Source organism: Molossus molossus, unplaced genomic scaffold, assembly GCF_014108415.1.
Source record: "Molossus molossus isolate mMolMol1 unplaced genomic scaffold, mMolMol1.p scaffold_m16_p_2, whole genome shotgun sequence".
In the NCBI taxonomy this organism is placed as follows: domain Eukaryota; kingdom Metazoa; phylum Chordata; class Mammalia; order Chiroptera; family Molossidae; genus Molossus; species Molossus molossus.
The window spans coordinates 103159832-103181624 of NW_023425355.1; the positions used below are offsets into that span (position 1 = coordinate 103159832).

General features: G+C 43.3%; 1 protein-coding gene across 1 annotated transcript in view; it reads left to right on the forward strand.

Annotated features, from left to right (window-relative positions):
• The window catches only part of SHROOM4 (shroom family member 4), a 226153-nt gene that overhangs the window by 175868 nt on the left and 28492 nt on the right, over positions 1 to 21793 (forward strand). The window contains exons 3-5 of the mRNA XM_036271297.1: positions 7983 to 8117; positions 10447 to 12898; positions 18079 to 18140. Of these exons, the coding sequence (XP_036127190.1) occupies positions 7983 to 8117; positions 10447 to 12898; positions 18079 to 18140 (2649 nt within the window). The remainder of the gene's footprint in view (positions 1 to 7982; positions 8118 to 10446; positions 12899 to 18078; positions 18141 to 21793) is intronic.

Below are 21793 nucleotides of genomic sequence, written 5' to 3' on the forward strand. Positions count from 1 at the left end.
CTTTAGAAAGAGAAGTGCACTCATGTTTTAAAGATTGCAATGTAAAAATGGAGAAATGAACAAAAGAAAGTCAAATATGAAGGTCCTAACCAGATGAAGTTATTACTCTCTATTTAGAAAGCCAAAAGGCACCCCCTGACACACACAAAAACATTTGGGGGAGTCTTTATTTCCACCTCAACATTCCCTTCATTTCTTTTTTTATTTAATTAATTTATTTTTGTTACAGTTGTTTCTCCTTTTTCCCTCACTGATTCCCCCCTCCCCCTCCCTCCCTCTCCTGTCCCCAGCTTTGTTGTCCATGGCCATTGTTCATGCACACATGCATATAAGTTCTGTGGTTTATCTCTCCCTCACCACCTCCTCCTCTGGGGATTGTCAGTCTGCATTTCTAATTCACTCCCCTAGCTTTCTTTTGGGCAGGTGGAGAGTGGAGAAGGGGATCTAGTAAAATTACTTGAAAGATTCTGACCTGGCTATTCAGAGAATTGAGGGGAAGTAAAAGAGGTGGGAAAGGTAGGGAGGCAGAACTGGGTAACGAAAACCTGGTCTACATAATGTACTCTTATCTGAGATGACCCAGATTATAAGTTTCCCAAACTGAAAAGAAAGCCATTGACCTAAAAGTTCTCTTTAAAATTATACATGCATATACACATGCACATTCATACACATACACATAGATATACATACATATATACGCATATAGGCATGCATATTTACACACATACATATTTCCTTTTTGTTGGGTCTGTAGTAAGGGTCTCTGGATCACCAGGCTTCAAGTTCCCTTAGCTAACAGTGAGGAGTGAGTGAACCTTTGTAGCTCTGTACCCTCCATAGTGATCAAGCAGCTTTCCCCTCTTTTGTCAGATAAACAAACCATGTATTGTTCTGTCCACTGGATGGTGTGCAGGCTTCCCTTCCTGTTGAGCTGGCCAGAATGAACTTGGACCTGTTCATGTGGGGCAGGTGGAATGTGTTGTTTGGGGAGAGGCTGGAAGAGCCACAAAAAGTAAACAGAGCTAAGGACACTATTTTGTGCTTCTCCTTGTCTAAACACTTTCTTTTTAAAGTTTTTTATTGGTTTTAGAGAGGGAGGGAAGGGGGGGGGAGAGAGAGAGAGAGAGAGAGAGAGAGAGAGAGAGAGAGAGAGAGAGAGAGAGAGAGAGAACACGAACGAGAACTGACCGGGGATTGAACCCAACACCTTTCCGTTTATGGGATAATGCTTCAACCAAATGAGCCACACCGGCCAGGGTCCAGACATCAGACTAACACAACCCCAAGCAACAAGAGCCATATTTTCCTTCTTTCCGAGGGCAGGGCAGAGTCATGGGTCTTTTTCTGCTTGCCCCCTACCTGCCCCCCTCCAAGTAACTCCTGAGGAGTCTGCTGGGAACCAGGCTCAGAGGTGGTTAGTGATGTCTGAAGGTACTGGGTTGACAGCCCACTAACACAGCTAGAGATTGATTCCTCCTGGAATTGGTCCTCATCTCTCCTTTCACTTCTCCCAACAGTCTTTATAAGAACTCTTCTGGAAGCTAGCTTCTGGCTTATCTGCTACTTCTGCCTGCATGTGCCTACCCCCCAAAGCATCTATGCCCACTTATCCTCTGAGTGCTTGGAAAAGAAGCAGTCATATTTACCTACCTAGGAGGTTATACTTGGTCATGTTATCTGGAACTTAGTTCTGCTAAGTAAGAGGGTGCTCCCTTTATCCTCACCCCGTCTCCCTACCTCTTTCCCAAATCCCATACTAGCCAAACTGCTCACATTCCTCTCTCATCTTTTTGCCAGAGAATTTCTCAAGTATGTGCTGTCTGTGCACACCTGCCTATCCTATCACCTCATCTGGTGACTACCCTAATCATACTTCCACTCTACCTCCCTACTCCAGCCAGTCCTAGGAATAGCCTTGTACCTCTGGTCATAATTTTTTCAGCCTCACCTGGCCACTGACAGGGCCAGACTGCTATCAAACTCATTGCCTTTTATTTTGTTAGGAAGTGGAGATCAGCAAGCCTTATTAGGGAAACACTTTTATGGGCTGGGTTGCTGAGTGGAAGAGGGAAGGTACTTGGCGACTAGAAGATTAGGGAAGGCTGGATACCAGGGCTGAGTAATGACATGAGGAGACTATATATCCTGATGTTTGTTCATTTGTTTGTTTTTTGGGGGCAAGGTTTTATTCCTTAGTGTACTGCTAATGGTATTGAATTCATAAGAGTGTTGTCAAAGTATGGTTATCATACCCATAGCATCAGCATTACTGTAGAGCTTGTTAGAAGGTCAGAATTTGGAGCCCACTCTAGATCTCCTGAATTATAATCTACATTTTAATAAGATGCCCAGGCAATGAGTATGCCCACTAAAGTTTGAGAAGCTCTCTTCTAGAGTACTAGGTTTGGCTTTTGAACCTTCTATTAACTAGTCCTTTCTCTTTCATCTTCATTTGGATTAAAAAAAATATTGTTCTTGCTACTAATGGTATCTTGCCTATTATTATTTTGGGTAGAGGATAATAGTAATAACAGATACCATTTATTGAATGTCTGCAGATGAGGAAAGTGAGGTTCTGTAACATGCTTAAGGTCAAAGAGTTAGTCAGTGGTAAAGCTGAGACCCCATGCCAGATCCATATGTCCACAGAAATCTCCAAACTTTTTCTATATAGTACTTATAACTACCAAAGGATGGCCTATGGACTTACTTATATGATGCCTGCCTTTTGTGGAATAGATAAACATCAACCCAGACTTTCCTAAGAGATACAGAGGGAAGAGAGGGGAAGTAGCCTCTGGCTTCTGGGAATGATTTCCCCAGAGAGGAAAGGCCCTAGCATATTTCTTGTCCTGTGGGAGCTCACGTAAGCCCTTTCAGGAGCCAGAATTTGCTGGAATTGGGACCAGAGGCCAAAGGAAATTGGAGTGGGAATCAGGAGTATTATTAAGGGAAATCCCCAAGAGAAACTAAATTCTAATGCCTGAGCTTGGGCTTAGAGTGTGCAACAAAATCATGTGGGGTTATTCTAGGTTCTGGCTATTGCACAGGTCAGTGAGGACATCATTTGAAGCCCCAGTCTGGGGCCTAGGACTATTACATCATGTCATGCTATAGCTGGAAGGGTTGTTTGTGTTGATGGAAACCAATGTTTTACTTTGCAGAGAGGAAACGGAAGCTCAGAGAAGAGGAGTAAGTTGCCAGAGGTCAGAGAAAATTCATGGCTGAGCCAGGGATGCTGACTCCAAGTGCCACTCTTCTAGAGGGGGAATCTCTGGTGTGAAATGGAGTTTTTTGGGGGGTCTGCTCAGGTGCCCATAGGAAGCACAGACCCTATAAATATGGCCCAGAATGGCTTGTGAGCCTTTTTATCTCAGCAAAACCTTCACCTTGGAAAATCTCTAGGTCACATGTCCCCAGCTATGTAAAATCAGATGTAGTGCTACTTGCTCTTCTGGCTCTGGAGGCTACTAGGCCTGGTTGATCTAGGCTTTCCTTTTCTGGGGCCCAGAGGACCTGCGGAGATGGCTGGGTGGGGTCAACTCAGTCCAGGAAGCACAGGAATTCTTTTAAGTGTATGTGTCTGGGGTATTTTTCTCTCTCAGTTACGTGTATTTTTAAAAATTCTTTTTAGACACCCACTTTATCTTTCCCAAACATCATTTCCTTGCTCCTTTCCTGAGTTCTAGCAGTGGCTGGGGGCCCAGCTTCCTTATTGGCCTCTAAGCTGTGGAAGGGGGCGGGCCAGTGCTCAAAAGAGGCTGGAATCGGGAACAGGAGGGCTGTTTATGCTACTGGAACTGCCTTTCATCCTTCCGTTTGCCACCAGAGTGCTGGCTTGTGTCTTGAGCAGTGTCTTCACTCTTATCCAGTTCTTGACACTGGCTTTCATTCACTGAGGCTGTGGCCACACCTAGGGCCAACCAGGCTGATGGTCATACCTTGCCTTCAATGCCACTCATTTCTGTCCTTGGAACTGGAACCTGACTGTGCCTGGGCCCCTTGGATCACACTCAGGAGCCTGGGCTGATGGCTCCTCGTCTCAGGAGGTCTTAACAGGAAGGCAGATGGCTCTCAGCTAAGGGAGGATCCAACTTGCAAAAAGAAGCCCTGGGGGCTGGTTGGAGGGGTTGTTGATGAGCATCTGAGCTGGCTGGATATCCAGCTCTTTCCTAAGCCATCTCCCCATTCTGGGCAACTTTCCTGGTAGGTACAACTAGTAGCTATGGTCCCCATGGCTGCTGTCCCTCTCCCTACTTCTGCTTTCTTTCTTCAATATCCCTTACTTTTAGCTTCCAAGGAAGGAGTTTTGGTATAAGAAGTGATAGAGTGTGTGTTTAATGTTAGTCTTGAGCCATCCGTAGAAGAAAGGGATAGTTGCCTCCACGGCTACGCCTGGATCTGCCTGGCTAATGGTTGCCATTTTCTTACCTTTCTGCTTATTTCTCCTTATCCCACTTTCCCGCTGCCTAAAGAAGGATGGTTTAAACTCTAGGACTACTGGTTTCCTTTTCTGACTGCTTCTTGAGGAAATGACTAGGAGATGCCTCAGGTATAAAAACTTTTTGAGACAGATTGCTCTTTGGGGAAGAGGAGTCCTGTGATATCCTAGAAAGGGCTGAAGTATTTGAGTCATTCTCAACTGCTGGTAACTAGCAGTGTGCTCTTAGCAAAAGCAATTTAGCTATCTGTGTCTCTGTTTTCTTATCTGTAAAGAGAGGATAATAATAGCTCTTATCAATAAGGTTGGAGTGAGGATTGAATCAGCTAATGCATGCAAAGTGCCTAGCACATCTTAAGTATTCAATAAATGGTCCCTGTGGTTATTATTTTTAAGTTTGTAGTATTTTAGGCACTATTCTGAGTGATTTCACATATGACACTTCATCCATCCTATAACTCCTAAGTAAGGGATGAGTATCTTCCCCATTTTGCAGATAAAGGGTTTACAAGTCAGAGAAGTGATTTTCCCAAGGTCACACAGCTAGGATTGGAATATAAATGTGAACTAAGTCTATATCTCTTCAGGAATAATTATAGAGCAAGTATTAGACTCTATATATAGTTTCCTCCCCTTTCCAAAACTAGGGCTAGAAGGCTCCAGCTCTGGCTGCAGTTCCCGTACTGGGATTTTCTTCCTCCCACCTTGTAGTTTCCCCTCCAGTGGTCCCAAAGCCCCTACTGCCTTGCTTATGTCTCCTTTAGGATTTTTTCCATTGCTGGAGAAACCCTACAGAGAGTAGGGACCTTTGTAAGCTACTTTTCAAAGTGTGGCAAGGGAGTGGTACAGCAGAACTTTGATAGTGGATAGACAAATCTGGGTGGGAGTATTCTTGAACCATCAAGGACAAGTCTGAGCTGAAAACCTTTATTTTTATTACCTATTTATTGACAACTTGCTATGCATTAGACTATGTTCCAGATGCTCTGAGAATATTATCTCTAATCCCCACAATAACTAGCCAGGTAAGGATTATTGTTCCCCTTTTCAAATAAGAAAAGAGTTCTGAAGCTCCAATGGGTTAAGTGATTTGCATAGAATCATACATCCAAAGTTGTAGAGTTAAGGTATGAACCCAGATCTGTCTCATTTGTTTTTGCCTCATTGCTTTTGGGTTCGGTATAGTTGGTAGGATGAGACTAACGTACATGAAATAATGATGAGCAGTATAAAACACAATATTATTATGGGCTAAATTGTGAAGAGATGGAACAAGAGGAGACTGGCTGGCAGACTGACATAGTATTTTGGACATAAATTGTTAAGGGCCTGGACTAGAACAGGAGGTATTGGGGGTAGGTTCTGTGGAGGAGAATTGTGATTATGTGGAATAGTGTCAGTGGGAATGGAGAAAGAGGGAAGGAAGGAGGGAAGAAGAAAGAAAGAGAGAAAGGGAGGGGAGTCACAAAGCCAGAGAAATATAAAAGAAGACTCCGTAGAACTCAGTGAGTAATTTGACAGTTAGGGAGAAGGTGGTATTAAGGCTGACTTCTAACCTTTTAAACTCTGGACTCAAAACAACTTCAGGAATCCTGGATATAGATGGAGGGCCCAAAGTTAGAGAGGTACCCTGCTCTTCACTGTATCCTCAGTGTCTAGAGGTGCTGTACATACTTGGTACACAGTCCGTAGTAGTATATTGTACTTCTGTGAGATGCCTTGAAAATAGTTGTTAATGGATGACTACTGGGTATAGCAGCTGGAGAGATTTCTAGCATCAGGGCTTTGTGTATGAGACTCTGGAGCATGAACTCTCCCCCACCCCACCAAGGCCTTCTTGAGCCTTCAGCCTCCTGCTGGGCACTCTGAAATCCATAATAGAATAACGTAGTTAAAAGTGAGAGCCTCACCTGGCTTTCCTCCCTATAAATCTTTGCTACTGCTGCTGACCTGTGTGACTCTGGTCCCTGACCTTTTACAAGCAGCTTCCCCTGTTCTTCCTCTTACACCTCCTTGTCTGTGCCTGGCCTGTTACCACTCAACCCACATCTATCCCAGGAAAGCCATTCTCTTCAGGAATATATTTTTAGGACTTAGCCCTCTAGAGCCTTGCACTGCTTGGATTTTCTGTGTTTCCACTGAATTATCCCACTGTATAACCAGCTTCTTAAAACACAGGGGCCCTTATCTTAGTCAACTCTGTACCCTCAGTATCAAGTATGGGGCCTGCCATAGTAAATGACTGTACATTAGTAAACAAGCTATCATTCATTTACCTCTCTGTCATCTACTTATTTGTCATCTGTTTCTCTTACTCTGTCATTCATCCAATTCTTTCTACTATGTATTTCTCTATAATCATTCTCAGGGTTTTCTCCCTTTCTGTCATTTGTTTTTCTCTGCATCATCTTTCCCTCTTATCTCTATCATCTATCTGGCCATTTCAGCTTCCTTCCTTCCTTCCTTCCTTCCTTCCTTCCTTCCTTCCTTCCTTCCTTCCTTCCCTCCCTCCCTCCCTCCTTCTCTCCCTCCCTCCCTCCCTCTATCTCTCTTCACCTCTCCTATTCTCCTCCTCCTCCCTTATCTTCTGGCACTACCCATGCCCTATGTGTGCTCTTCTCCATACTATCCTTATATCCAAGGGTAGCATCTATTCATATGAAATATACCAGAGGACAGGGCTTGGTCCTGTTTAGGCCAGTGAGTTTAAGAGTTGTTGCTTTAGCTTGCAGTACCAGACAGACCCTGAGGTTGTATCCAGGGCCTTGACCTCAGACCTGTTTCCCTTTATTCACCCCTACCCTGCTGAGCAGCAGTCTCTTCTATCAGCCTAGCATGCACCATTCACCATGTTGCTCTATTTTGCCTGGCAAGAGTTGGGGCCCCTTGGCACCACTTTTTTTATATACTCAGGTGTCTCACCTTTTATCCTTTACTTTATCAAGGCCTTTAACCATTCTTTATTTAAATAACTTCATCTTTCTCACTAATCTATAACCTTCAAGGGCAAAGACTATGTTTGATTCATGTGTGTATCACCAGAGCTATAAACAGATGGTACACAGTAAGCTTATCAAATGAATAAGCAAAGATTGGAGAATTTGAAGCGCAGTGTTGGCTTGTTCAAACTTCTCAATCACTGGACTCCTTATTCCTTTCTTAGAGAAAAATGGGAAGATTGGCCAGGTTGATTTTTTTTTTTCCCTCAAAGTCACCGTTCATTGGTCAACAGCACTCATTTATTCAAAAAATATTTACTGAGCATTTACTGTGTGTCTGGCATTGCTATATGTGCTTGGGATACACCTATGAACACAATAGCATGTGAAGCTAACATTTTGTTTCTCTGGGGATCACCCTTAGGCTGAAAGATATTTGAGTACTTGGAGCTGAGGAAGGTCACTAAGATTCCCATACCAGCTCCTTGCAAGATGTTCTGCTTCATTTTAGGGGAAAAGGGGGTGGGGGCGGAAGCTGCTTGGGAAGTGATTTCAGCTCTGGTTCCCTAAGCTGACTTCCTGTCCCTTTCTTGCTGTAGGAGAAACGCCTCTGTCAGTAGGCCGCACTCATGGCATGTGGCCAAGCTGCTGGAGGGATGCCCTGAAGTGGCTACCACCATGCATGTCCCTTCTGAAGCCTTCAGCTTGTCCTGGCATTCCGGCTGCAACGCAAGGTAAGTCTAGAACTCTCCTCTCAAGATAGTCTAGAGGGTAGACATTGTGACCACTCCTTCTCCTCTACTCTAATATCTGTTGGATGTTATAGAGCCCAGAATGCTATCATGGAAAATGAAATGGGAGTCCAATTTGTATTCTAGTCCTAGTCTGCTGCTCTGTGACTTTGGGTCAGTCCCATTTCTTCTGGAAAATGTTTCCTTGCAATACTTAACTCATTTGGCTTGCAAGACACCACAGTTCCCCGCCTTTCATCCTGTTCCACTGGCTGCTCCCTTGCAGTCCTTTTCCATGGTTTCTACCCATCTCCTTGGTCTCTTATTGTAGGAGGGCCCCAGGGAAGTTCTGCTCTTCTTCCCTTTCTATAGTGAGTCACTGGCAATCTCATCCAGTGTTCATCAGCTCTGTCACAGAGCCAAAGTCTCCAGATTGTGACCTCTCTGAATAACAGGGTCTACCTGCAGTGAGGATTATAGTCTGTTGTTGAAATGACTGCCCAGAAAAGGCATACAACTATTTCAGCAAGCTCAGAGCCAGCAATGCTGCTGGCCTTAGCTGCCTTTTCCCTCCCACAATAAGATTTTCCCTCCAAGAACCGATTTATGTTGAGGAGGTTCAGAGAAGCTAATGATTGAGTTCGTTCCCACTCAGTGAATTTATTTGGCATTAGAAGCCATGGGCTGAGGGCAGAGGCAGAGGTAATTTTGTTCTAGAAGAATACACAGAAACACATTTTGAGCTTGGTTCCTGTTGAAGTGGCGGGGGGGGGCGGGGCGGGGGGTTGTTTTCACTAGGAAGGGTGATGAGGTGGGTAGCAGGTTCCCTTGCCAACAAGTGATTGAAGGATTCCAGTCCAGAGTTTAAGTGAGCAGAGTGTCTTAAGAGCAGCGCAGGGAGCAAGAATTAGGGGAGGCTGACCTGAGAGTTTCATGGGCTCCTGCCACTGCTCAGCTCTGGCTTTCTGAACTGTGGCCTTTCTGAGAGCAGCGTGCAACCTCTGGGGTTCTAGTCATAGGGAGTTACTGCCATGACTTGGCTCAATTTGGTTTTGTGTGTGGGAAATTGTACTTAAAAGTCAAGATTGTTTCGGACCCTAGAGCCTTCCTTGATCTCCCCATTTTGGCTTTACCATGGGGAATGGGGACAGCATCATGAACAGGGACCACTATACTATTAACACTAGTAGTAGATAAGATGCTGGTTAACAATAGCAATGGAAACAGCAATCAAGAGAGCAGCAGCTACCATGTATTGAACCTTTATTAGGTGCCTGGGCTCTGACAAGAGCTCTACATTTATTATCTAATTTTATCCACAAAGCAACCCTCTGATGCAGATATTACTATATTCCCATTTAACAGACTATATAGCAAAAGAGCTAAGACATTAGATTTACAGAGACCTGGGTTCTAATTCCAGCTCTGCTTCTTTAGTAGCTTTGTGAGGTTGTTAGTTTACTTGACCTCTTAAAGCTTCAGTTTTCTCAGTTGTAAAGTGCAGGTAATATTTTCTTGCATTAAGTTTAAAATGAGACACTCTAAAATAGCTGGCACATTGTGGGTCCTTGGTAAATGGTCAGGATTACTATTATCAAGAAAAAAACAAAACAAAAAAAACAGGGATGCCTCAATTCTAGCCCTGTCTGGGCCACGAGCTAGAACTGGGTGATCTTGAGAAAAAACACCTCCTCAAAATCACTCCCTTTGCTTTATGCCAGTGGTTCTCAAATGTGTGGTCCCTGGACCAATAGCACCAGTATCACCTGGAAATTTGTTAGAAGTAAAAATTCTCAGGATTCACCCAGACCTAAAATTTTGGGGATGAAGCCCAGTAACCTGTGTTTTGACAAACACTCCTTGTGATTCTGATGCATGCTCAAATTCGAGAACCACTGATTTTCAAAATGGGCTGTCTGAAATTGAATCAGCCTTTTAAGGCCCCTCTCCAATGCTAATAATCTATGATTTTCTCTTGGCAGAGAGCCCCATGCTGACTCCCTGGGGACAGTGACATGTCAGAAGCAATTCGAGATTCACTGACATCAAACAGAGCACAACCCCCAGTGGAGTCCTCACACTTTTAGTCTTTGGGATCTTGCCCCATCCTTCTTCCATATGTTGTCTTGTTTCCCATTTTACCATATCACTGTGGTGCCCCAGTGTCCATCTCTTTCCCTGTTCCCCTCACTTCCTTTCTTGCTTTATCTCACTTTCATTTGTGGTATGGGTGCCTCTGGGTTGTCTTGCCTTCTCCCATGGCAGGGCTGGCCACAGTGGGAAAGGGACCTGATAATTTGGCTAACTAATCAGTATGCCCTGTGTCTTGCAGTGACGTGTGTGTGCAGTGGTGTCCACTCTCCAGGCACTGCAGCACTGAAAAAAGCAGCTCCATTGGCAGCATGGAGAGCCTGGAGCAACCTGGCCAAGCCACATATGAGGGCCATCTCTTGCCCATTGACCAGAACATGTACCCCAACCAGCGTGACTCAGCCTACAGCTCCTTCTCGGCCAGCTCAAATGCCTCTGATTGTGCCCTTTCCCTCAGGCCAGAGGAGCCAGCCTCTACAGACTGCATCATGCAAGGCCCAGGATTAACTAAAGCTCCTAATGGCAGGCCTAATGTGGCTGAGACCTCAGGAGGTAGCCGGCGCACCAGCGGGGGCCAGCTAACTCCCAGCTCCCAGATGTCATCCCGCCCACAAGAGGTCCACCACTCAGGGCCTGCCAAGGCTGCCAAGGGCCCACCACAACCTCCAGTGAGGCGAGACAGTCTCCAGGCCTCCAGAGCCCAGCTCCTCAATGGAGAGCAGCGCAGGGCTTCTGAGCCCATGGACTCTTTGCAACAGAAGGAGAAACCAAGCTTAGACACTGAGCTATGCCCAAGGAATCCTAACAGGTTCTGCTGCCTCAGTGGGCAAGACCAAGTGACAAACGTAGGCCATCAGAACTGTGAGCTCAGCGAACCTCCTGAATCCAACCAGCAGGGCTCTGAGCACCTACTGATGGAGGCCTCAGCCAAAGCTGTTGGATTCCCAAAATCATATGATAAAGTTTCCAGCATAGATTCCAGTCTACTCAGCAAGGCTTCAGCAGAGCTAGCTAAGACTTCTTCTTTTAGCAGCCCTCCACACCTCACAGGACCCACAGGCCATCGCCATAGTGCACCTGAACAGCTGCTGGCATCCCATTTGCAGCATGTGCACCTCGATACTAGGGGTAGCAAGGGAATGGAGCTCCCAACTGGGCAGGATGGGCATGAGTGGACTCTGTCCCCCTTGCATAGCAGCCACACAGGGAAGAAAAGTCCATGTGCCCCTGCAGGAGGAACCCAGGAACAACCCAGCAAAGAGAGAAAAACCAGGTCAGTGGATGATAGGCCTTTCGGTTCAGGGCACCAGAGCCCAACCAGCTCCCCCCATGAGGAAGCTGATGGACACCCTCCAGAAAGAGGTTTCCAGGACCCAAACAGAATAAGCAGAGCAGGCAATGAACTGGCCAGCCAGCAGCCCTCTGCCTCTGGCTCTCTTATTCAACAAACCAGGGATTATTCTTCAACCACTAAAGTAGCTGATACAACAGAAGCAACCGAAGAAGGGGGCAGCAAGCCCAAGGAATGTGGCCGGGTGGGTGGTAGGCGAAATGGAGGGCCCCGGGGCCGCTCAATCCAAAATCGGCGGAAAAGTGAGCGTTTTGCTACCAACCTGCGTAATGAAATTCAGAGGAGGAAGGCCCAGCTCCATAAAAGTAAGAGTCCCTTATCACAGCTTTGTGACACTAAGGAGCCAGTGGAAGAGACTGAAGAGCCCCTTAAAAGTCCTCTACTTCCTGCCTCTAACTCACCTCTTCTACCTTCATATAAAAAACCACCTAGCCCCAGAGACAAGTTCTTTAACAAGAGCATGATGCTTAGAGCTAGATCTTCAGAGTGCCTCAGCCAAGCCCCTGAGAGCCATGAATCTAGGACAGGTTTGGAGGGACGAATAAGCCCTGGTCAGAGGCCTGGTCAGTCTTCTTTGGTCCTAAACACGTGGTGGAAAGCATCTGACCCATGCTCCTCAGACTCTGAGAAAACAAATGTTCACCATGGATTCCGAGGAGGTCATTGGAGATGGTCTCCAGAGCACAACCTGCAGCCACATGTAGCACTAGCCATGGAAAGCTCTTCCAACCCAGGAGATAACAAGGAATTGAAGGCTTCTACTGCCCAAGCTGGAGAGGAAGCCATCCTCTTGCCCTTTGCAGACAGAAGAAAGTTCTTTGAAGAGAGTAGCAAATCCCTCTCTACATCTCATTTGCCAGGTTTAACCACTCATAGTAATAAGACTTTTACCCAGAGACCAAAACCTATAGATCAAAATTTCCAGCCAGTGAGCTCCAGCTATAGGGAATTGAGGCGCCATCCCATGGACCAATCATATCATTCCATGTCACCCCTTCAGTCAGAAACTCCTACTTACTCAGAATGTTTTGCAAGCAAAGGTCTAGAACAATCCATGTGTTGTAAACAACTGCACTGTGGTGATTTTGACTACCACAGGACCTGCTCTTACTCCTGCAGTGTCCAGGGAGCTGTAGTACATGACCCTTGCATTTATTGTTCTGGGGAAATCTGCCCTGCTTTGCGAAAGAGAAATATGATGCCAAACTGCTACAACTGCCGGTGCCACCACCACCAATGCATTCGGTGTTCAGCTTGCTATCATAATCCCCAGCACAGCACCCTCGAGGACAGCAGCTTGGCACCTGGCAACGCTTGGAAACCCAGGAAGCCAACAGTGCAGGTGAGGACTTGGTTCTTGCATGGGTGAGCTTCACTATTTTCTCTAAGGAGAAAGCGAGGTGAATCATTTGAAAATACAATTATAATTTCTTAAAACTATATAGTCCTGGCTCCACCATATGGTATTTTACTAACTTTGGGTAGGACACTCAGCCACCAAAATTATAGTTTCCTCATATTTAGAGTTGGAATTAAAAAAAATTGTTTCACAAAATGGACATAACTGGGATTTATAGCCTGACTGTAGAATTGGTATTTGAGTGACCTTAACCAAGTCATTCAACCACCAAAATTTGCAGTTATGTGATTTTTAAAGGGACAAAAAGAATTTTTACTTCATAAAATGGCCAGTACTAAATAAAATCTTATTACCTCATCACTAAAGAGGAGAAAAATAGTGGCTGCCTCATAAATCATTTGTGAGGATCAAATGAGATTGTGTATATAGAGTGTCAGGTCCAGTACCTGATACAAAACAGCATATTTGTCTTTCCATTTCCTGCTTTAAAACTATTTGGAGTTCCAGAATTAGCAAATGGTCCCCAGGCTTTGCTTTCAGAGATCTAACTTGTTCTCTAAAGGACAAATCCTTCCCCTTCTTCTCCAGACTGTCTCTCTGTCGGAGACCCAGGTTTAGACTGGCTGTTGTTATACCTGGTTATGACCTACCATGCCAATACAAGCTATCTCCCAGGGTATTTCTGGTAGGATCCCCTAGGTCCTTACCAGCTCTCTGCCAGATTCCTTCTCCATAACTTTCTAATTGCCACCTTTTGGCTGGTGTATTCAAACCAAAAGTTAGTTCCTATGTTGAACTATTGTTGCATACAGACACTTCTGAATGACTTGGTATATGAAATTGCTCGATACATATTCTTTGAATAAAGTAATCTTAGGGGTGAAAGAAGCCTTACACAAAAGAGTACATACTCTACTATTCCTTTTATTTAAAATTCTATAACAGCTATTCTATGGAAATATAATTCAAAGCAGCGATTGTCTTTGGGAGGCGGCACTGACATTGACTGGGAAAGGACACGAGGGAATTTTGTTGGGTGATGATAACGTTCTATATATTGTTAAGAGTTTGAGTTACACAGGTATATATATTCATGAGAACTCAACAAATGTACACTTAATATTTGTGCATTTCACAGGAAGTATATTTTGCCTTAAAATTTGATAAACAAATATGGAACTTTATTTAATGATATGTATGCTGAAGTTTTTGAAGTCTATTTGTTCTCTAACTTATTTTAAAGTTTTCAGCATACAAATGTTGCACATGTTTAGTTATCCCTAAGATTTTGTTTTTGATGCTATTGTAAATAGTATTGTTTCCTTAATGTCCAGTTAAAATTATTTGTTACTATTATATAGAAATATAATTCAATTTTGTATATTGGCATTGTTGGTTCAAAATCACTTATTGGTTCTAGTAGCTTTATGTTAGATTTTAAAAGATTTTTCTGTATGGACAATCATGTCATCTGCAAATAGAAAGTATTTTAAATCTTTCTTTCCACTGTGTATGCCTTTTCTAGGAGGGAGGGGTGCCTTACTGCATTTTCTAGAACCTCCAATACAAGGTTTAATAGAAGTGGTGAGAGTGGATATTGTTGCTTTGTTTCCAGTGTTTCACTATTAAGTATGATGTTAGCTGTAGATTTTTTTGTAGATGCCCTTTATCAGGTTGAGGAAGTTCCCTGTTATTCCTAGTTTGATGAGATCTTTTATCAGGAGTAGATGTTGAATTTTTTTTTTCAAATTCTTTTTCTGTAACTATTGAGATGATCATATAGTTTTTCTGGTTTAGTCTACTGATATGGTAAATTACATTAACTCATTTTTGAAACAAGAACCAGCCTAGCATTACCCACTTGATCATGACGTAGTATCCTTTTTATGTGTTACTAGATTTGATTTATTCACAGTTTGTTAAGGATTTCTGTGTCTATGTTTATCAGGGATTTTAGTCTGTAGTTATCTTGTAATATTCTTCTTGGTTTTTATATCCAGGTGCCAGCCTTACCAAATGAGCTGGGAGGTATTCCCTCTTCTTCCATGTTCAGGAGGACTTTGTATAGAAGTGGTATTATTGCTTCCTTAATTATTAGATAGAATTCATCACCAAAGCCATATGGGCCTGGAGTTTTCTTTGTGGAAAGATTTTTAAACTACAAATTCAATTTCTTTAATAGATATAGGGCCATTTAGGTTATCTATTTCTTCTTGAATATGTTTTGGTAGTTTGTCTTTCAAGGAGTTTGTCCATTTCATTTAAGCTTTTAATTTTATGGGGATAAAGTTGTTGGTAACTTAATTTGGAATACATCAAGAATTTAAGGTAGGATAGTAGATAGAGAGAGGAGTGAATAAAGATAAGGGAAATATGGTAAAATATTAATTGTAGAATCTAGGTGGTAGATATATATGTGTTAATTGTAAACTTGTTCAACTCTTCTGTATGCTTGAAAATATCCATAATAAAATATTGAAAAAATAGGAGAGGAAATATAAAATAGTGTTTTAGGGAAACTGATGCTGGAATCAGACTGCCTAGGTTTAAATTCCTAAGCTTTCCCACTTAAAAATAGAGATAAAAACAGTACCTACTTCATAAATTGGTTGTGAGGATTAAATGATGTAACATGTGTAAGGCACTTAGAACAGTGACTGCTACAGAGTAATCATCTTTTAAGTGTGAGTTATTATTAAAATAAAGGGGTGTTGGCTTAGCTTGAGAAAGTGTTTGCTGAAAGAAAGACTTGCAAATGGACAATAGAGAAAGGGGACTGAAGTTGGGGGGTTAAGGAGATGATGGCTGCAGAAGTGTCAGCCCAGGGCCAATAACTCCGTAAAGGAAGGAGGTGAAATTTGCAGGTTGCATCATTTGGCAGTGGCAATGCAGGTCTCCTTTTAGATTCTGAGGGAGTGACACGTTGGGTTTCTAATGCCTGTTAAACTAGCTAAACGGGTCTGTTTAGATGCTAGGCATTTGGACATGTTGATAACCATCTAAGGGCCTCTTTATGCCCATTCTTACTCTTTCCACCTGAACACACCCCCAACCCAGACATGAGGAAAACTTGTAGCATGGATCAGGACACCCCATGACTAAGGTAGTTGTGGTGGTGGCTGTGTGAAGTAGGGCTGATATCCTTTTTTATGGCCCCTGGAAGATGTTGGAGAGGTCATTAGCTCCTGTTTGTTGCTGTTAAAGGAACTAAAATTAGTACACTTACATCTCTCATACTTCATGCCAGTTAGTTTTCCATATATTATAAGATTATTTCATTTAACAATTGTATAAGTTATAATAGGATCCCCTTTTTACAGCTGAGGAAACTGAGGCTCAGAGGGGTCACACATCTAGCAAGTGGCAAAGCCAGGATCTGAACAACGATAACAAACATTTGAGTATCTACTGTGCACCAGGTACTGTTCTAGGCACTTTAAAAGTATCGACTCAAAGCAATCAAGAAATAGGTAATGTTATTGTCACAATCACACTATTAAATAGCTGGGGAAAGTGAGATAAAGAGAAGTTATGTATTTTTCCTGAGGTCACATAGCTAGTAAAGGGCAAGTGTGGGACTTGAATCCATAAGCTGATTGCAAAGCCCAGGCTCTCTTCAGTATGGCAGGACACCTTCTAGTAGTACATCTTCCATTGGGGCAGCAAGCCCCCACCACAGTCAATCCCCATCTGCACCAAGCCATATGGTAACTGCCTGTTTGGTTCAAGGGGTGCAGGCAATTTACAGCAACCTAAGAGGCTCAGGCAAAAAAGTAAATCTGTGAAGGAGGTTGGGAATTGGGACAGGATTTTGTTTGGTTTGGCCACTGCTATTTACTGAGCACTTCCCTTAGGGCTAGACAGGGCATGGACAGGAAATCCTGGCTCCCACTGTGGCTGAACAAGTAATATATCTTTGAGGGCAGGGACATCTCACAAGGGTGTCAAGGCAGAGTCTGAAATCTAACAAGTGGTTAGAGCTACTCTAACATGACAGGTTCAAGGAGGGATTGCTCTGATCCTGTAAAAGCTGAGAAACCTCATCCTTTCCATGGCAACTAACATCCAGAGCCTCCTATGTGCTGAGAGCTGTGCTAGGCATTCTGTATGAACATCCCATTTTATCTGCACTACTGGGATAGATAGCATAGTCCTTATATGCCAGATGGGAATCTGAGGTTTAAGGAGGTGACATAACTGCTCTCAAATAGCACAGCTATCTTAGCCAGTATGACTGACAAGAGATGTCTTACTCAAAAAGGAGTAATTTTTATTTAACTGGGGCAAAGGTAATAAAACTTTGAATGGGACCAATAATAGCACTGGAGAAAGAGGGAATTTGGAAGATTAGTGAGGTTTAGGAACACTGGTGCATTACTGTTGGACTAAGCTCTGAGTTGCAAGATATAGGGTACTAAATACAAAACCAGCAAACATGTCAAACCAAATTTGCATTAGGTTTGGCGCTAGAATAGGAAGGTAGGGGCATTTTTTACAATTGGCATACATGGAGAGGGAAAAGAATTGCTTAGGGAAAGCCCTTAAAGAAAAAATTCCTAGAGTGAAGAACATGGCGCCCAGCACTCAGGCTCCCCAGAGGTAAGCTCACTGCAGCCCCTGCTGGAGGATCTTGGAAGAGGAAGGGCCATTGCAGTAGAGCAGTGTACTGGAATTCATGATCTCCTTCTGTTTCACTCTGGGAAAGGGTTACAGCAGCAAGAGCTTTAGTCTTCAAAGGCCAGGGCTTCCAAGAAGATGCTTTCTATGTTGGAAGAGTAAAAAGAAAAGAGCAGGTTCACCAGGCAGAACAAACAAAAAGACCTCTTTTACAAGAGCCAGAGCAAACAGCAAACATGCTAAACTGGTTTTTAACGTGGTTTGGGAGGGGAGTGGAGAAAGAGAGGGAAACACAGAGTTTCTAGACTACACTGTCCAGGTTCCTGAGTGCTCTCTTAGTCTCTGCATGCCCCCAGCAGCTCAGCAGGCCTCCTGACAGAAAGACAGCCCTCCAGGTACATATTTCTCTACCTTGCATGGGAAAGTAGAAGGAGCTAGCTTGGGGACCTGGATGGGGATAGGTTCCTGAAATCTTCACATTTTTGAGGCCATCTAGATGCCTGACTGCTCAGAGCTCCCCAACTTATCAGAATTTTGCTTTGCAGGAATTTCCTGGGGACAAATGGAAACCAATAACAGGAAACAGGAAGACCAGCCAGTCAGGGAGGTAAGTGGCTGCTCAGGGTCTTAGGGTAAGTTGCTGCCTCTGGGATTTCTATGGAAATGGTAAGGTCTTCTGTTTGCTCAATTTTCTTTGAGGAACCCAGTTTGGTGTTTACACCAAGGGCCTGATGCCATAGATGTCATCTATGCCATTGATGTCATTCAGCTTGCCCCCAGGCAGCTGGGCTACAGACCAAACTGATTGCTAGGACATTTTGGAGTATGCAGTAGTCAGGCAATATTGTGGAACATTGTGCCCATCATCTCAGAGGCCTGAGGCAGGTCTGCCCAGGCATAAGGACATGTGGACCATACCGTGCTGAAACAGATGAGAAGGTATAAATTATGCCTGCCTTCACAGTGGCCATTGGGCAGTAGGAGGGGGCAGAGAGGAGGTAAGACGGTCTTGCTAGTGCTTTGCCTTTGCTTCAGAGTTGTTGGAGGTACTTGTTTCTTGGGGTCTGCCGCCTTTCTTTTTAAAGGGCTTGTTGAGAACTTAAAGTCTGCTCATTGAAAGTTCAAGGGCAGATCATGCTAACAATAGGTTAAAATTCCTGGAAGAAAGAAGGAACATTTCTACAAATGGTATATATGGATTGGGCTAGATGAAAATGAGTTTTTTGGGCAAAGCCCTTAAGGAAGAAAAATGCCCAGAATAGAGAATCTGCTCCTGTAATTTGGGGAACATGGCATATCCAACACTCATGTTCCCCAGAAATTAACCCTCCAGTCATAGGTGACCATAAAGAGTAACAGTTACCTTCTCTGGGTTGCTCTACAACAGCCTGGCTAAACCTTCTCTTTTGTGAAATTACTTGATAAACTCTTTCAGTCAGTTCTTCTCCAGGCCTAATTATACAAAAAGCTTCTAAATTATATTGATCCTTTAACTCAAACTCCAGGAATGAAGGAGGGATAGGGAAGAAGGCTCTTAGCTGTGCCTCTGAAGGGGCACTTAGGGTGGGGACACCAAAGGAAAGGACTAGAATCTGAGTCTCCTGACCCCTGAAGAGCCCGAGGTTCTTTCTGGGGGGTCTACATTATCCTCTATGATTTGGTGGTGTACTCAGCTTTTCATTTCAAAGTCTGGGAAACCTATCAGTTTTTTGGTTGGCAATGGAAAAAGAAGGAACCCAACATTTATTGATTATCTACTAAGTGTGAATCACTGGGCTGAATCTTTTTACACCCATAAGCTCATTAATTCTCCACAACAGTTCATTTTTTATTACCTATTTTATAGATGAGGTCCATAGAGGTTAATATAACTTAGTTGAGGTCACGTACCTAGTATAAGTAATGGAACAGGATTCAGACCCAGGTTTGTCTGGCCCCAAAGCTCATGCATTTTCCATCATAACTGCTTTAATTAAGATCCCTAAAGAAACCCTTCAAACCAATCACTCAGCATCATATCTCAGGAGTGTGGCCTGGATGGGGATACTATAGGATTCTATGGCTGGTATTGATTCCTCACTGTGAACTGGCTTGTATCATGTCCTTGGATAACTTGTTCCAGTCTAGTGGGTCTGCAGAGTTTTTCATATAAGACTGAAAACTTTGAGAGAGGAGACCACACCTTGGTCATAGACTTACTCTCTGTACCTAGCACTGAGAAGTTGCTCAGAGGTATTTTTCATTTGCTTTCCAAAGAAGAAATAGAGTCTCCATTACTGAATGGGTAATAATGCTAACTAATATGTCTTGAGCACAGTGTTCTACTCTGGGCAACATTCAAAGCATTTATTTATCATTATAACCTTAAAGGATGGTGCTGTTAATCTCCCCATTTGCCTGAGAGGAAAAACTGACACACACAAAAAATAAATTCATTTGCCTGAAGTCTCACAGATAGTAAGTTAACTAGATCCAGGCAGTTTTACTTCAGAAGTACTCCACAGTAAGTCCTCATTTAAGGAAACTCCAAATTTAAGTGAAACAACATAATGAAACCAGTTTGACTGTAGACTAATGATACACATAAGAGTTAAGTTTCCATGGCATATTTTTGGTTACAAAAACATCACCAAATTTCTAAATGAAGACCCAAGACAGTTCTAGTATTAAATATTGAAATAAATGTGAGCTATACATACATTTAAGAAAGATTAATAAAAAGTAAGTTGATTATTTTCTAACCCACCTTTTGCAGGTGGCCAGAGTTGATCCTGGAAGCTCAGGGAGCAATGTGGGAACCCACTCTGGACAGGATGCCTTTCCATCGCAGGATGCTCTTACACACTCACCCACACACACTCACTCAGACTGGGACAATGTAGACATGCCAGTTCACCTCTCATGTCCATCTTTGGGATGTGGGAGGACACTGGAGTCCCTGTAGAAAACCCACACAGATATGGGAAGAACATGTGAATTCCACACAGAAAGTGACCCTGGCTGGGAATCTTTTTTTTTTTTTTTTTCTTTTCTCATCAATGTTATAACAAGAGGCTATTGAACAAAACTGATGTTATTTGAGGACCTGCTGTACTACCCTACGGTACTTCTCCAAAAATGGTTCTCTTACCAACTGGCCAGTGAAGTAAGAAGACTTTATTCAAAACTTAATGTATGTGCTGCCTTTTTCTAGGCAAGCAGGGGAATATTAAAGAGTACTGGGAAGCATAATGCCTGCCCACCCACAGCTTGAGCAAGAAAGACTAATCCACACAAAGTTAAGTAGCAGTAATAATAAATTACCATTTGCAAAACAATTTACATGCCACAAGCTACGTTACCCATATCATGTCATGTTTTATTGTCCCCAAAATTCTGTCAGATAGGTATTATTATTTATAGGGTGGTGGTTCTCAAACTTGAGTGTGCATTAGAAGCACCTGAAAGACTTGTTAAAACAGAGAAAGATACTTAGATCTCACCCTCAGCGAGTGTTCAAGTTTTGGGCAAGAATAGGTAGGCCTTAAAAACTAGATAAGATTACACATATGGAAGCAATTGAAGGTTATGGACTCAATAGGGGTGCATGAGGTTGGTTCAAAATGTGCATTTCTAACCAGCTCCCCAGGTGATGCTGATGCAGCTGGTCCTGGGATCACACTTTGAGAACAATTGACTCAGATAAAGAATTTGAGGTTTACACAAACTAATTTACTGAAGGTCTCACAGCTATAAAGGCACAAGCCAAGTGTTGTTTATTCAAGTGAGCTGCTATAAGATAAAGTGTCAAATACACGGTTTAAACAACAAATACCTGGCACACGTCCAGGGGCCAATACATGTCAAGTATTATTGTGCCTTAAGTTCATTGGAGGGCAAGAACACTGAAAATTGGGACCTACAGGAAGAAAGGTCCAGAGGGGGAGACTAAGCAGAGTATGTGGGAAGAACAAGCCCTACTGGTTAAGGGTTCTGACCTTGGAGTCAGTCTGCCTGGGTTCAAATCCAGCTTCTTCCATTCTCCAGCTGTGTTAGTTAGCTTAGGAAATCTCTCTCTCTCTCTCTCTCTCTCTCTCTCTCTCTCTCTCTCTCTCTTCCTCCCTCCCTCCCTCCTTCCCTACCTCCCTGCTTTATCAGTTTCTTTATTTCTAATATGAGATAAAAGTACCTAAGTCATGTGATTATTGTGAGGATTAAATGAGTTAATATATGTAAAGCATTTAGAATACAACCAGGCACCGTAAACCCTCATTAACTGTT